Raw genomic sequence first — 16535 nt, forward strand, 5'->3', positions numbered from 1 at the left:
TCAAGGAGTCTCAGGCAGGCTAGTACGAGGATGCCAGTCTGGGGAACAGTATTCGCTGCCAGTAAACATGGCCCTTGACAAATGGGTAAGTCTCGTTAGTATTGACTCTCTTGTGCTCTCAGAATGTGCAAGTGGGAGGAGACGGGCCCTCCTCCTACTGGGAATTACTGGCTGTGCAGGAGGCCAGTGAGAGAGGGGAGCCTCTGGAGGGTTATGTCCCGGTGCTCAGTCCTTATCACAAATACAGCACAGCTTCCCGCTGCTGCCTGTCCTGCGTCCACGGCCCCACAGAGCCAGGCCCTCTGGGATGACTGTTTCTACATGTCCGTCTCTGAACTTAGCGTCCTCAGGCCACAGTATCGCCAGCAGCCGCCCATCCCCTCCAGTAACGAACGTGTTATCTGTGTGGGACATGTTGACATGCACCGTCACCACTAGCCTTCTCCCCAGGGCTCTGGAATATGTGCCCCCTAAGTGCCAAACACCCTCCCAAGAAAGCAGCTCATTCTCCCAAACCAAATGAAGAGAGAGCACAACTATGTGAAATCATCATCACACTGGATTTACTTTCATGCCTCAACACAGCTGTTCTTTCAGTGAGTGGCTCCGACAGGTCCCCCCGACACTTACTGGTGGCCCGGTAAATCCCGGAGGGCCAACAGGACCTTGCAGGCCCGGCAGTCCTGGCGAGCCCTGTAAGTTATTGAAAACAGAAGAATTACACGGGAAGTAGGAGAGACTCTGCGTGTGCTTATAGTTATTTAGCAAACGCTTACTGGTGTTCCTGGGGGTCCAGGAAATCCTCTTTCACCTTTCAACAGGGTCCCAGGCACATGGCCAATGATTTCACCTGGATCCCCCTGGGGGAATGAAAAAAGAGAAAAAAAAATCAAAAATACTGGTATTTCTATAAAGAAACTGAGAACCCACTGAAGAAGAGGCGTGCATTACTGGTATGGAATCTGGGATTTAGGCTCTGTCTACACTTGGAATATACACACTGGCCGCCTCCCACTCACTGCTGCCCAGCGTCATGTGCCGCAGACTCGGCTCAGCCAGTGAAAGGAGCTACGGCACGTGCCCATGGCCATCCACCACCCCCACACCCCGCCACGAAGACAGCATGCATATCAGGGCCACAGGCTCCGAGCGCTCTCATGCAACAGAGATTACCTTTCACAAAAAGACCCAGGATGAGCATTTTTATAAAAGCAGGCTGTGATGGTAAATTTTATGTCTACTTGGCCAGGCCAATACCCAGATATTTGGTTAAGCCCCAGTGTGGATGTCCCCGTGAAGGTGTTTTTGAGATAAGATAAACATTTAAATCAGTAGCCTCTGAGTAAAGTAGATTATTCTCCATAATGTGGGTGGGCCTCGTCCAATCAGGGGAAGGCCTCAAGAGGAAAGAAAAAACCTGACCTCCCTCAAGGAAAAGGGAATTGTGCCTCCACACAGCCTCTGAACTGGGACCCTGGGGTCTCCAGCCGGTCATCCTATCCTGTAGATTTTGGAGTTGCCGGCCCCCACAATTATGTGATTCCTGGGTGCCTGGGTGGCTCAGTTGGTTAAGCGACTGCCTTCAGCTCAGGTCATGATCCTGGAGTCCCGGGATCGAGTCCCGCGTCGGGCTCCCTGTTCAGCGGGGAGTCTGCTTCTCCCTCTGACCCTCTTCCCTCTCGTGCTCTCTCTCATTCTCTCTCTCTCAAATAAATAAATAAAATCTTTAAAAAAAAATTATGTGATTCCTTAAAATAAATCTATCAGGAGACATACATCTATGTCCATACACACATATGTACGTAAGTACACACACACCCCCTACTGGTTCTGGTTCTCCACAGAACCCTGACTAAAATACCGGACGATCATGAGGATGCCGTTTCTCAGCAGGACTGCTCCAAACACCGAGACACCCCTGCCCTCCGAACGGCTGTGCGGCATGGGGCACGCACCCTGAGTCAGGTCAGCGGGAGCCGTGGCCCACCCGCCTGGGAAGGACTTGTGGGCAGAGTTCTCTGCTCCCCCACGCCCAGGGAAGAATGCCGGAGGGGCCAGGGCAGGGCTAAGCACCTGCATGGATCCACCCCTGCGCCGGCTCATGGTGCAAGTGTGGATGGAGGACCTGCCCCCACTGGGCTGGGAGGAGGGACCCCACCGCTCGGGTACCACGGCAGGAGGGGCTCAGAGTTTCCCTTCCCCACCACAGGCAGAGGGTGCTGGGTCCCATCCTGACACAAAGGGACAGTCAAGCTGAGAAAGGCCATGGATTTGCTCAGAATAAGGAGGGGGCAGTGGCAGGACACCAGGGATCTAACCTAAAGGAACTGGGGTTTTCCTGCAGGAATCACAGAGTTTACAATAGAGAGTGACTCCAGATTCCAGGCAACATGACGACTGTATTTAAGTGAAACCATATAGATTAAACATGGTAACTGAGCACCTCTGTCCCATGGCTCCGGAAAATGAGCATCACTGGGACTGTCTATGCAGAGAATTAATCTGGACTGGACTCACATCTGCCAATACTCACCATCACACTGTGCTTCCTATTTCTGCTTATTTCCTACTCGGAAATCGCACCCATCAAGTTTACATACTAAAATTTAAGTTTGTGCCTATGACTTAGATACTCGTGTAACAGAGCAGAGTTTAGACGAACACATTAACAGGCAATCAATCAACGAAGGTGATCTGAAATCAATGTGTTTGTCTGGCACCTGCTTTACTCCTGCAACGAACCCAGCAACATGTATGTACGTACCTTCATTCCTGGTAATCCTGGCGGTCCCTGGAAAAGACAAGGTTGGCATCAGTTTCGTTTCTCTCAAAACATCATGAGCATTAAGATAGAAGTCCAAGAAAAGGAAAGAAAATGGAACAAAAAGAGAAGAATTACAACCAAAAAAAAGGAAATTCTGATGGAAACAGCACTATACTCACAGGATTTCCAGCGAATCCAGGCAAACCCGGGGGCCCCAGAGGCCCTGGCTCGCCCTGAGGGGACAGCAGAGACTCAGTCGGGTGCGAGACACACAGGACATCATTCCAGACAGCCCCTCAGTTACTCTGTCCTCCCCCTTCTGAGATACTTCATTGGCTGCTTAAAATCATATCCTAAAAATTATCTGTCACCAGCTTTATTGCCCAGTGCTACTTCATGATAGAAGATGTCTATTTGAGAATATAATTAATAGGGACAAGGATTAATAACAGCATTTTCTTATTTGCTTTAGTAACGGGTAAGTAAGAAATTCCATGTTTAAAGCAACTGCAGGATAAGGGTCCACAAAAAAGAAAGGCACAATTACATGTTTCTTGAACATCAAATATGGGGAAACTGGATCTCCTCATCAAACAAAGAGTGCTTTGAGGCAAGTAACTTTCCAACTGGGGCAAGTAAAACCGTGTTCACCGGACAGCACCGTCCGACCTCTCAAGACGGGAAGTCCGGTAGCCTGAACGTGAGGGAGGGGTCTTCATCCCAAATTTACCTTTGTTCCATTGCATCCGGGGATACCTGGGGGACCGGGGGGACCGTCTTGGCCAGGAATACCCTGCAATCAATAAAGTGAAAAAGTAGCCAAAACAGGATCACCCGATGGTGCTGTGTCACTCCCCTGAAATGTCTCCCCGAGGAAGCACGTGCACTTTGTATACATACAGGCAGTCCTGGGTTTCCAGGGTAACCTGACGCTCCAGGGGGTCCCTGTAAGGACAGAAATGAGAGAGCGCACTAAGTGCTGGGGCCCTCATCTCCTCCCACCTCACCCACCCTGCTAGGGGCAGCACCCACACCCAGCACATGGCATTCTGCCAGGGGCCCAGCCCACGGAGGCGGCAAGGCTACATCCAAAGCTGACCCAAATCACTTCTAAAATCAAGGCTGCACCCTCACAAAATAACTCTGTCCTCATTTCATACTTGGTGATTTCTAGGTGAAATATATTATTATATATAGAAACATATATGTTATATACATCATATGCATATAAATACAACTAAGTTACATATGTATAAACAGATAGAATTTACGTTAAAAATTCAGATTGTTGAGGAGAAGAGTTTGTAAGATAAATCATCCCGCTGCGGGGGAAGAAAACCAAGTCATTCCTGGCAGAGCTCTGGATCTTCTCCCTCCCTAACAGCGCCGGGACCCTCTCCACTGTCTCCTGCCCAAGGACTCAGGAGTGCCGGCAACTTTCTCCCCAGCTGGGTAACAGCGGAAGGAAATGTTGACAGTGTCTTTCCATTTCTCCACTTTCAAAACGTGCTCTCCAAGGTCTTCATCTATGCATTTCCCAGGAATGGAAGTACAACACAAAAGTAGGGGGTGAAGAAGGCAGAGCGAGGTGAGCTCTCAAAATGTCACCGCTTTCCACAATAAAGGAAGCCCTTTTCCTCAATGACTTGTAGACCTATCATCTCCCCAAATTAAAGCATGTCCGTGAGAGCCCGTGAGGAAGCACAAACGGGAGAAGCGCGGGCGAGAGAAGCCGCCACGAGGATGGGGGGGGCGGGTGGAGCCGTGGCCAGCACTCACGTCAGCCCTCAGCAGGCCACACGCAGTGGCAGCTCCGGGCAGAGAGGCAGGGCACAGGACGGGCGGGGAGGAGGGACAGAGGGGACGCCCCTCAGGACTGCTGGGAGGCAGGAGCGGGGAGAGAGCCGTCTCTGGGAGGCATCCCTGGACCACACTTGTACTCACTCTTGTGCCTTTCGTTCCAGGCAGCCCGGGTTCTCCAGTGTCACCCTGGAACCAAACAGAGATGCCACCGTGACAAGAATGCAGATCACCTTACCCCCGCCCCCGCCCCCGCCGTGACGCAGCCAAGCTTACCTTCTGTCCTGGGGGCCCCTGTGGCCCCTCGGGCCCTTGCATCCCGGGAAACCCGATGACACCTTGCAACCCTGGGAGGCCTCGCTCGCCCTACGAAGGAGCAGCAGGGCAGGCCGAAGGCATGTTAGAAGAAACGGAGGAAACGAACCGGTACTCACCCTTCCACGTGCCGCCCAGCCCCGCGCAAGTGTGTGCGGGCATGTGAAAGCCAACGCGGCAAACTAGCTCCTATTTCAGGAGGCCTGTCTCTACTGCATGTCAAGCTCTCTGAAGACAGGTATCTTCATACACAACACCGAGCACAATGCTTTCTGTATACTATATGCCAAATGCTAAATAATTTGTTGGGTAAATAAAATAACGAATAGTTGGGGTTTTTTTCACCGAATTGATTGCGCGCGGATTCAACTAGTGGGATCATATTATCAGCAGGCACAGTGCGCTAGGACTCTGTAAGCAGACTGGCGGTCAAGTTCTTCCTTCAGATTCCTAGGAGCTGTGTAGACAGAGCTCACGGTGTGAGCTTCAGCACAAGATGCAGAGACTTCTCTGTGCAATCCGCAATCTGATAATGGGCGTTCAAAAGTGTCCTTAAAACGTGTTTTTTTTGCAAAGGTATGATCCAAGTTTAATTATAGTCTCTGCCCTCGAGGAGCAAAAAGAAATAAGAAACGTTATCTTTAAAACACTATTATTCAGGTGGCTATACACCTGAACACACACACACGTGGCCACAATACACTCAAAAAGGAAAAAGGACAGTCCAAAAGGCTGGGGTTCTGAGCCCCAAGCTGGCCCTTGAAGGGCGAATGCAAAATAAGTATGTGAGGTGAAAAAAGGAGTCAATGAGGCTGGGTGGTGGCAAGCAGATGGTGACGAGGTTGACCGAGGCTGCGTGAGCACAAGAAACTAAGCAAAAATACAACAAGCACAGAACGTGGAGGAAAGTGGCGTCCACCTCTGACACTGGAAACAGCATTTCTCCCAGAGGCATCGGCAAGCCCATGACCTGCTTACGCGATATTTAAGGAAGACTGCCATTGTTAGATTGCCAACAGAAAATCACCCATCATCAGGATACAAAATCAAGAAGACCTATTTTCTTTACACACTCTGTGGACTTTAATGCAACCTTATGATACAAAGGAGCAGATGAGGCAGCCATTGCCAGCTGACTTTGAAAAGCAGAAGAAGGTCCTCTGGATGATGTAGTGACCTGTACTTTCTGTTTTGTCAGCTCAAAGTAAAAATAAACCGACAAGCTATACATTCCAGAACATCCACATGTACCCCCAGAAAGGCAGGTCACCACGGGTAACCGAGAAGTGCTGCACCGTGGCACAGCTGGAGGGAGACAGGGCAAGGACTCTAGAAGCCGCCCTTCCTTCCGAACCACTCAGCCAGTCCTGGCACTTGTTGGCAAATTCACTGCCTGTTGCATTTTTAAAAATGTAGAATGTGGTTCTGCACATGCGACTCCAACCGCTGTGCTTGCATGGACTGCAGAATTCACCGGAGGTGTGAGTCACGAACAGCCTGTGAATCAGCGTGAAGGAGACTATTGCAGAATCCAGGGGGTATAATAAAATAGTGAATGGATTAAAGAAAATTAAGGCCTGCAGCCCAGCACACCGCTCTGGACAGCGGCATCCAGAGAACCGAGCCAGAGGAGCAGACGCTGACAGCCCAGAGCCTTCAGCATTGGATCTGACACGGAATGCTGGCTCCTTCTCCCTAAGGCCTGGGACAGCTGGGGAAGAAAAGCACTCTCAGACCGAGACTGGCTCAACTGGAAGAGGCTACTCACATATATTCATTCTTAACCTGAACTAGTAAGAGTGTGTTACGACCGCAGAGAACGCTGACCACAGAGACACACCACACTCCGTCATCATGTCGACCTCCCTACTACTCGGAGGTGGGAAAATTTTACCCGAAACAGAAGAGATGTGAACTGCAAACAGCTGGCTACAAAAACAAAATGAACACTGAACTGTGTCTCCCCAAATAGCCTCACATGACATCGGAAGGAAATGCGAGAGGCACATCAATGTAAGAGTTTCCAGTGCATTTGGTGGCATATTTTTAGTACTTAATTAGTATTTGGCTATATCACTATGAGACCCAGTGCAGATAAGACTTTATAATTCTCATTTTAACCGTGGAATGCATGGAGGCCGGGAGCCAGATTAGCTGATTTCTACAAGTTTCTCATTGAGTCAGCGCTAAAGCCAAAAATAGAAATGAGGTCAGCCTGCACCACAGTCCATGGTTTTTCTAGGTCACTAGAGCAAGTTGGTTCCCAGCAAACTGTTAAACAATTCACCAACATTAACTTATCCCCTTTTATGTCCATTTCAACAGATAGGGGCACTAGGATTCTGACGCTTAACTGACTTGTCACATGTCACCGGGTGACCCCTGCATGCTGCTGGGAACAGAACTCAGAAATCTGATTCCCAGTCCTTGCTTGCACACAGGAACACATTCTTTCCCAAATGTCACCGGAACGCTTAAGCAATCTGTATATCCCAAGAGTTTTGAAATTAAGTAGCTAAAAAGGAAGTGACTCCTCCATCAACATGGTTCTTGTTATCTCCCACATATTTTTTTTAACTTTCCCACTCTTTTGTTCAGACAAAAGTGCACAAGAATCATCTGATATCCCGTGCCCTGTCCAAAGCGATTATGGGCACCAGAGCAGAGCCAGCAGACAGGATAAACGTTCAAACAGCTCTACAGTTAGCTGGCAAGCAGTGCACACCGCCTGCAGGCCGCATTACTCCTCTGAGCTGTTAACAGGTCTCCACTGCCATCGCAGGAAAAGCAGAGTGGGTTGTGCTGGTCGTGTGTAAGCCAGACAACGCAGCTGCGACAGCGAGACCACAACGTGGCCACCCCCGTGCTGGAGCTCAAGGCAGGATGCACACAGTCTGAGCCCCTGAGAAACAGGCCCCTGAGTCACCTAGTTCCCATGATGTGTCAAAGGCAAGGTCCGAAAGGACACGGCGGCCACATAATCGTGCCAGGCACAAATGGAACCCACAACCAGGGTTCATCACAGTGGAGAACATTTCAGTGGACGAAAGAAAAGAGAAGTTGGTAAAACATTACACAAAAGTTTTGATGCAATTGCATTTAACAGTTTTATTCTTCAATGTCAGTGCAATGTATTATACTAATTAAAAAGAAGTTTATGTACCAACAACAGTGAAGTGATTACCACTGCATCCTCAAATGATGGAATTCAGAATTTAAAGAGGAAGACCAAAATGCCATCATTATAAAGATGAAAGAATACAGCCACAGAGAATAATCTTGGCATCAAAATTAGCTATTCTAAATTGGGCATGAAATAGAGTTTCACGGACGGAGTAACTTAAAAATTTTGCATAAAATATGTATTATCTAAAGCACGGACATACTTTTAAAAACTCCATAAAATATGGGAACAAAAGACTGTGTTATAGTATCAATTATTTCCCTTCCTCTTAAAATGCTTATGGAAACAAGTTCATAATGGAAATCAAAGGCTAAAACACTACCCCTTCCTATCTAAGTCAGAAATCCAAACTCAAATGAGGCTCCCAGGATGGCTGAAATTGAAATAATGTGAAGCTTCCAACTCTGAAGGATAACATAATTACCAACAACAAACACTGAAGTTAACGAAAAATAGATCTAGAATAAGCAGTCACCAAGTCTTACTATCAGAGGCCATATTATGCCTGTTTCAACGGTCAGCATGGGATCACATTGTTTTAGTTAAATTTTAAATTTATTTTTCACATCTAAAATAATGGACAGAAGCACAACCAGAAATGTTTCCCTGCCTCTGGGCAGGCCCGACTGTAGTGGGTAGAGCCATCTACACCTACTTGTGCTTGGGTTCATCCATTACAAAGCAGAACAGACCCAACAAGCGAGGTCAACTAGATTTTGTGGCTGGGATTCCACCTCTTGGAAGTAAATATTTTAACGGCGGGGATACAGTTTTGTTCATTCACAGTGTTTGGCACAATCTTTGAGTTCGATAAAAGTGGTGTGTGGATGATGAATTAAGCAACAGTGTACATGACCGTTAGCATGAAACAAGGCTGTACGTACGCATCCTGGAAACTGAGAGCGTGGTTACAAGTAAGGTGACCAGGCAGCTGGGACCCCCTCCCCGCTCTAAAGCCTCATGGGCACCATCGGAGCCTGGGCGACACATGCGCCTGTGGCCGAAGCAGCTGCGGGGAGAGCAAGCCATGGTCAAGACATGACACTGGATCAGCTGTTTTTTTTCTGTCATTGGTGCCTGGAGATTTCAACTTCCAAGCAAAGCTGCAAATGACTGAAGGAATGAGAGCATTTGCTTTCGGAGCCAGACCTCACCAAGAATTCAGCGATGGGGAAATGATTTCAAATGATGGGTCACAGTCAACGGGTGACACAGGACTCAGCCAAAAATTCCACAAGAGCAATTCTTTGAGCCCAAAAACCATCAGACATCTGCAGGACCGTTTCCTGAATGCCGACACTGTTGGGAAAGTGGTGGGAAGTGTCACGGGGTCCTGGAAAAACTGTGTGACGAGGCCCCACTGGGAGCTCCATCCACATGGCGAAGCCTGACATCATGGCGGCACTCCCGGCGGCGGCGGGGGGGGGGGGGGGGCAGTACAAAGCTGGAGCCCTAAACACGTTTCCCTAAGAAGGGGACGTGCATACTGATTCTCCTTTGCACTATGAGACATGTACCTGGATTCCTAAAAGAATGTATGTATGTTAATGTAAAGTACACCATGCTTCTTTGATGAATTAAATATAACAAGAAAATTGTTTCATGAAACCACTCTATCATTACTATTGTTTCTTGCATTTAATATTTTAATATTAAAGCAGGAAAGACTAAGATAATCAAGGTCAAAAAATATGGCTACTAATCTTTATTTTCTTCCCCGAACTCTGATTTTCTCTCTCAAGCCCTGGTGATGTTCAGCTTGAAAGTCAATATTTGGAATCTTTATGTTGTGGCTCTCCAGCAAATATGTGTTAAGAGCTTTAACAATTATATATGGAGGGGGAGAAAAGATAAGCGTTTAAGATTTTATTCCTAGAAATGAGGACATTCCCACCTTTACAAATTCAAGGGAAGAGAAGAATCAGAAAGGTGTTAAAAAGAAAGAAAAAAAAAAAAAACAAAAAATCCCCCAACCCATGACCTTTCAGTTCATGACCTGGTGTGCTGTCAGATCCGCTCTCTTCCTAGGAGCGCTCTGAACCCATCCTGCCTCTGCTAACCCGTGGGGGTTGGTCTGGTCAAGCAGACCCACCCCACTTCTCGCCACATTAACACCACCAGGCTTGCTGTGACTTCTGGGGCTGCAGATGGTCGAGTCTGCATGGAGAATGGGGTCAACCTGCGTGCTGAGCCGTGGGAGTGGGAGCTGGCTGGAAGGCCTTTCTTTCCCTCTGCCCACCTGCACAGACCAGACTGCAGCTTTAGGCTGGCCATCCTGCCGCAGCGATGCTGGGCAGAACCACTCTCCAGGCAACAAAGATCCGTCTCCTAGATAAGGCCCGCGCATGCCCAGCTGATAGCTTGTCAGCCTCAGACAGCCCACAGATACAGCACACACAGAACCTTCTCCAAGTCTCCGTGTTCAGGGACAGACTTCCTTTGGATAAATCCCAGTGCTGAAACACTTGAGCCCACGGTAAATTCTAGCACAATTCTTGGAATCTCAGCATTGCTATGAGGCTGCCTGGTAGAGCTCATGGCTCAAGTTACGCATAACACGAAACTAGCAGAGCGACCGAGTACAGACGAGGTAGGTGCACAAATTTATTTCTGATCACTGGGCATTTGCAAAGAAGAGAACCCTAGATACTTTCTGATCTACAAAACTCCACTTTGTACGTCAACTTGTGAGAAAAAAAGAATTGCAAAGAGTTCTTCACAAAATACTTCCTAAAGAACTGTCATTCAACACAAAAACTTGAAAGAGCTCTAAGTGCCGTCTTAATATAAATCGAAGACTGCTCCCCTAAAGCCATCTGAGAGCAAACTGTTCAACTTCACTGATCTAGTGAAAAAAACTTTCTAAAATGAAAGGCACACTTGAGTGCTGACAACTTGTTGGGGGGGGGGGAGAGAAAATCCCCCCTGAAAGTCTTCCAAAGGTCCTCGGGACTTACAGAAAGTTCCTGACATTTCTCCCTAGTTGGAGCCGAGGACTGCGGTCTTTAGCAGCAAGCGTTCGCTTCAATCATGTGTCTCACACTCTTTCTGAAAAACCAGCCTAACTTTTCATTAATTCTTCCTCTGAAGCAGTAATCTGCTCAAAATATTTCTAAGTATAAATATTTTAAGTCATTCCCCTGAAGGAGTCAGCTTCCCAAATTGGAAATAAGAAAAATACTGTGGTAACTTTTTTCCAGTATCGTGGATGTATGTATTCAGTCAAATCCCGGGTATACGTTTCCTGATAAAGGGAATCTAATCGATAGCTTATTTCCATATTCCCACCAAACCACAACCAAATGCAGTTTGTTCTCCAGAAACATTTGTATTTCCTGGCCTCACGCTCCTTTAAACACAATCAAATTTCAATGAGAAGGTTCACATCTCTTGATGGGTTTTCCTACAGACCCCCACCCACCCTGCTCTGCGCTACACCCCGACTGTCCACCGCCTCCTGGGCCAGGGTCCCCACCCCCGGGGCACCATCCAGCCGGACTCAGAGAGGGACGCTCCCACCTGAAATGTTTGTACTCCTGCTCCACCCACACCATCCCCTAGCACCCGGGCACAGCCCCAGGATCTCAGCTAAACATCCTTTCTCGGGGAGGCCTCACAGACACAGGATATTTGAAGAAAACTATTACATCTAACCGACCCAGTTCAACTAAGGGGCAATAAGTAAAGGGTGAACGGACTTTGAGAGGCTCCTGTAAGGAAAGCCCCCCACGGCTCTGGCTTCCCACCACCAGGGGGCGCAAAGGGACTACACTTTTTTCGAATTAAACCCCGTGGAACCTGAAGCTTTCAGCCTCTTTTCTTAAACATTCATTGTATTAATATATTATCTGTTCAGTGCCGTTGAAGATATTAGCATGGGCACAGCTCAGAGAAATCAGTTTAATAAGGTCTAAAAGACAGAACACCCAGGGAAAGAAAGAATTTTAATTAAATATGAAACTAGTAACTTGAACATCAAGGCTATTGAGTGGCAGGTGAATGCCGATGACTCCACCCGTAATACGAATTATGGCTATTTCTCAGACTGCTTTGTCCACTCATTTTATAAACTGGGAGTATCTGAATCTAACAGTAATACAGAAAAAAAGTAAATTCAGTTTTCTGAATGACAGCACAGAAATAGTACACCCTAGAAAAATGTTAAGTCCTACAAAACACTCATGAAACAAGTACAGATAGGACATCAGGGAGGTCTCTAAGGAAAGTTACTAACTACCCAACTGCCAGGGGAATTTGCTTAAAGGCTTCTCTCTGGTCCCTTCTACTGCAAGTTTATAGGAAACCTATACATAAGGAAATTTACCCATTCTCCTGATTTTTGTCATCTGTGAGGAAAAAAAAATCCAACCAATTTTTAATGGCCTCCAAAAAAGATGATTAACATCTCCCTTGCTAAAAACTTAATTTCATGACATGGAATTCTCATGAAAGTCAGAATCACGAATACCTCTACCTAATCCTGTTGCCGTACATCCTGCTTCTCATATATAGACTTAAAGACTGTGTTTTAAAGCAGGAAAACAGTACAGAAAAGGTGCTATACTGCAGCTCGGACCATCCCTGTGGCTGTGGCAGGCTGTTCATGTAGCACACTGCAGTGAGTAGGGGGCAAAATCCAGCTGCAGCTCAGCATCAGCCCAGCGGGGGGAGGAGGCACCGGTCCAACAGGCACAGAGCTGAGCAAAGTGCAGGAGCATCAAAGCCACCAGCTAGAAAGACACCCTACACAGGGGTTCTATTTATGAATGAGTGCTTACCACACTGTACTGGGGTTGGGGGGGGGGGAAGCGATGATCATGCCTGAGGAGAGCTGCCCTTTCACTCACCAGCACCGGCGCCTTTTTTAAGTTCCATGAGGTTTATCAAAATTCTGTTATAACTTGAAGATTTGGGGAAGGGGAGAGGATGCAGGAAAATAATGGACAACAAAATAACAGGGTCATTAACAAATAGCAAGAGGTTAGCAGCTGAGTTTGGACAGAAAAAAATACATCTTTTACTCAAAAAGACAGTTTGCTCCATTTTCACTATCGCCAACAACCTTGAGATTTAAAGAGATGTGTTCTACGTGGTCAGTGAATTTGAGGAACAATTTGAGCAATCTGAACTGAGCGAATTTGAGAAATGAATTTGAGCAATCAGTGCACAGCACCTAAGTAGACCATAACCGAGGACGTTATTCACCTGAAGTTGGAAACGCCTGTGGGTGTGTGACAAGATCCTGGAAATGCGTGCATCCTGAACAAAATTAGGACACATAAATGTCAGGAAGTGCCACAATCTAGGTCAGGGATTTTTTGGGGGTCTGTGTTAACAGTAAATATGAAAAATGCAAACAAAATATCCTGACAATAGTAATTATAATAATACAAAAAGCATACAAGCTATTCTTTAGGCTTAACCTTGAGAAAAACTGCCAATTGGCAATTAAGAGAAAATTTTTTGTTCTTTTTTTTCTTAAAAAAAAAAAATGTGGGCTAAATGTTACTATCATTCAAAATTAAGTGTCCTGCCAGGAGGCATTCCCTGCTCCCCAGCGCCTAGCACAGAGCACAGAGTAGTGGCTCACTAAATATTTTCAGGAGTAAATCCGGAAACACAAAGTGTTAAAGATTCCAAGGAAATACTACAAGCCCACCAAGAGGACATAGAGTTGGAGATTCTATCTTCAAACTTGACTGCAAATAGGCATCCTTGCTCTGGGTTAGCAAATGGATCTTACTTCCTACCTTCTTGCCTCGGTGAGGGCACAGATAATGCTGCGTGGTGGGGAGAACCTTTGCCTAGGAACCAAGAGACTGTGTGTGTAGCTCCAGCACCAGCCATTAGGACTCTCTGAAAATCTGGTTTGCCGTCTGGAAGATGGGATCACTCTACCTGCCTGGCACCAGATTTCATGAAGGATCAAATCTGATTGAGTATTCCCCTACTTTGCGCTGCATCAGACACTGAGCACGTGATCATGGGACCATGTGTATTTATTTACATACAGATAGTTTGCATTTACGATCAAGATTTCTCAGTCCATCAAGTCAACCGCATTTCCTATGAAGCCACAGAATATCTTAAAAGAGAAAGAAAATGCAGGGGTCACCTTTTTCCCTTCCCAGCGGTCATAACCCATGAATTATCTCATTCTTGTTTTTGAGGCTAAATTTGACAATGGAAATAAGGATTCCCTGGGTATTGAAAAGATAGGACGGGGGCGCCTGGGTGGCTCCGTCATTAAGCGTCTGCCTTCGGCTCAGGCCATGGTCCCGGGGTCCTGGGATCGAGCCCCGCGTCGGGCTCCCTGCTCCGCGGGAAGCCCGCTTCTCCCTCTCCCACTCCCCCTGCTTGTGTTCCCTCTCTCGCTGTCATCTCTCTCGGCCAAATAAATAAATAAAGTCTTTAAAAAAAAAAAAAGATAGGACACATTTTCTCTTTTAAAGAAATTGCTCATTTATCTGATGCACAAGGTCTTTTTTTCTTAATGAATACATCTGATATTACTCCTTCCCAGCTGGGAATATCGTTTATTCTCTCACATGAGCCTGAGTCTGTGGGGCCACATGGTCACCAACTCGTCCATGTCCACGGCCTCGGGGCCCTCTCTGTTTTGTAGCCCACAGGTGTCCGCTGACAAACGGGTTTTGTTTGCTCTCCCTCCAACAAAGGGACTTGGCTACACCGCATTGCTAACAACATTCTCCCTCAGCGTGCGGCAATAATTTCAAGACATCGTTAATCATGCTCAGAACCCAAAAGATAAGAACAGTTCCAAAGAGCTGAAACATGACAAATCAATTTTGCCTGTATAATACAGTGCAATACTGGAAGAACGTGAGGTTTTACAAAACCCACAATTCACTTAATATCAGTAATTTGAAAACGTTGTAGTCAAACACCATCAATGTAAATAACTGAATTTTAACCTATTTTCGGTAAACACCATTAATTCTCCGAAGACATCTACGGTCACTCAAGGAAAGGAATTAAGCAAGGTACTGAAGGAGTTTCGTGGACCAAGATTTTGATTTTACACCTGAATAGCTAAGTAAAGTGCACAATTGCTCAATCAACACAAAAGCATGGTGCATAAATGAACACAATCAATAACTACTTCTTAAATACTTAAAAACAGCCTTCCCTTACAGGGTGGGTTCCCTTCACCACAATGTTGTTCATGGAACTGGCGAGCCTGTTTCCAAAAGATAATGTGGAGATATATTTTAACCCAAGGTCTGGCCAAATTATTTTAAAAATTTAAGTTGGTAGGGTCTTAATTAATGCCATTTGTACTATATGTATTTTGTAAAGGTTTCAAATGTTGAACTTGTAAGACAGTTTTTTGCTTTTTTTTATTACTTAATGCCAATAGACTAAAATACTATGTCCTTCGGCTAGGAGAGAAGATGCAGAAATTTGCCTACATTGCATTAGTTTGTAAACTGGAGAAATTAATGTTCTCATAAAAAACAGGTTACAGATTGTAGAGTCGAGTATGTGACATTTTACCTTGTATTGCATATTTAAATCCTTCCAGAAGAACGAGTGAGAGGACAGACGGCCGGAAGCGCAGATGTGCAGGGAGCGGGCGTGCGGGCCGAGGACGGCGGGGCCTCCCCTCCCCTCGCGGCCCTCCGCTCCCCGCTGGGGCGTCCCACACAACGACCAACTCAATTTCCCCCGAAGTGGCCTTCCTCGTGCCCCGCCCCAGATATGGAAGAGCTTATTTTCAAGATTTCCAAGCTCCCACGGGAATTCCAAGCCAGTGGGAACCCACCCCGCGTCTCTGAAAGAACAAGTGGGCTCCGAAGCCGACGCCTCGCCCGGGGCGAAGGAGCAGGGGAAGGGTCACCCTCCGACAGCCGTTCGGTAGCGCGCGTAAAAACACTGTGGCCGCCCCTCTGCGTCCAGTGTCAGAGTAACACAGCCAGTCCCGGCGAGGAGCCCACCCGCCCCCGCCCAGACTCAGTCCACCTGGGCCTCCTGGCGCCCGCCCGCCGGAAGCCGAGGTAGGGAACAGACCCCGTCCTGACCGAGCCGCACAAGCAGCGGGACGGCGTGACTGCTGAGTACGCGGCAAACGCCGTGCTGCTGCAGCGACTGCCTACAGCCCCCCGGAGCTTCTGAGCCGCGACGGGCCACGGAGGGGCGGCGCCGGGGCCACGCACTTAAGAGGACGCGCGGGCGCTCCCGTCCCCCACTGAGCGAGGCAGAGGGCGGCGGCCCCGGCGCACCCCCGCCAGCCAGCCCCCGGCCGCGCAGACGCCGGCGGGGCAAGCACTACCCCGCGCCGCCGACCGCCCTCTGACGCGCACCGCACGCCTCGGCACCTGCGCACTACAGGGCGCCTCACGCTGGAAGGGCCAGCGCCGGCCCGGCGCTGGGGTGCCTTCCGGCCTTTACCGGGAAGGCCTTCCGGCACTTCGACCCGGAAGTGCTTGACGCCCAGCGCCCCACCCTTGC

The 16535-nt window shown here is 47.8% G+C and overlaps 1 protein-coding gene across 1 annotated transcript in view; it reads right to left on the minus strand.

Annotated features, from left to right (window-relative positions):
- LOC148164785 (uncharacterized) overlaps positions 1-16535 on the minus strand; it is a 91490-nt gene that overhangs the window by 4998 nt on the left and 69957 nt on the right. The window contains exons 3-10 of the mRNA XM_088021983.1: positions 4841-4930; positions 4709-4753; positions 3665-3709; positions 3495-3557; positions 2944-2997; positions 2765-2791; positions 777-860; positions 631-693 (exon numbers count right to left, since the gene is read on the minus strand). Coding sequence (XP_087878109.1) covers positions 631-693; positions 777-860; positions 2765-2791; positions 2944-2997; positions 3495-3557; positions 3665-3709; positions 4709-4753; positions 4841-4930 — 471 coding nt within the window. The remainder of the gene's footprint in view (positions 1-630; positions 694-776; positions 861-2764; positions 2792-2943; positions 2998-3494; positions 3558-3664; positions 3710-4708; positions 4754-4840; positions 4931-16535) is intronic.

The sequence above is a fragment of the Eumetopias jubatus genome, unplaced genomic scaffold, assembly GCF_037043125.1.
Source record: "Eumetopias jubatus isolate StellerSeaLion01/CBP00866 unplaced genomic scaffold, mEumJub1_p1.0 scaffold_3, whole genome shotgun sequence".
Lineage (NCBI taxonomy): Eukaryota > Metazoa > Chordata > Mammalia > Carnivora > Otariidae > Eumetopias > Eumetopias jubatus.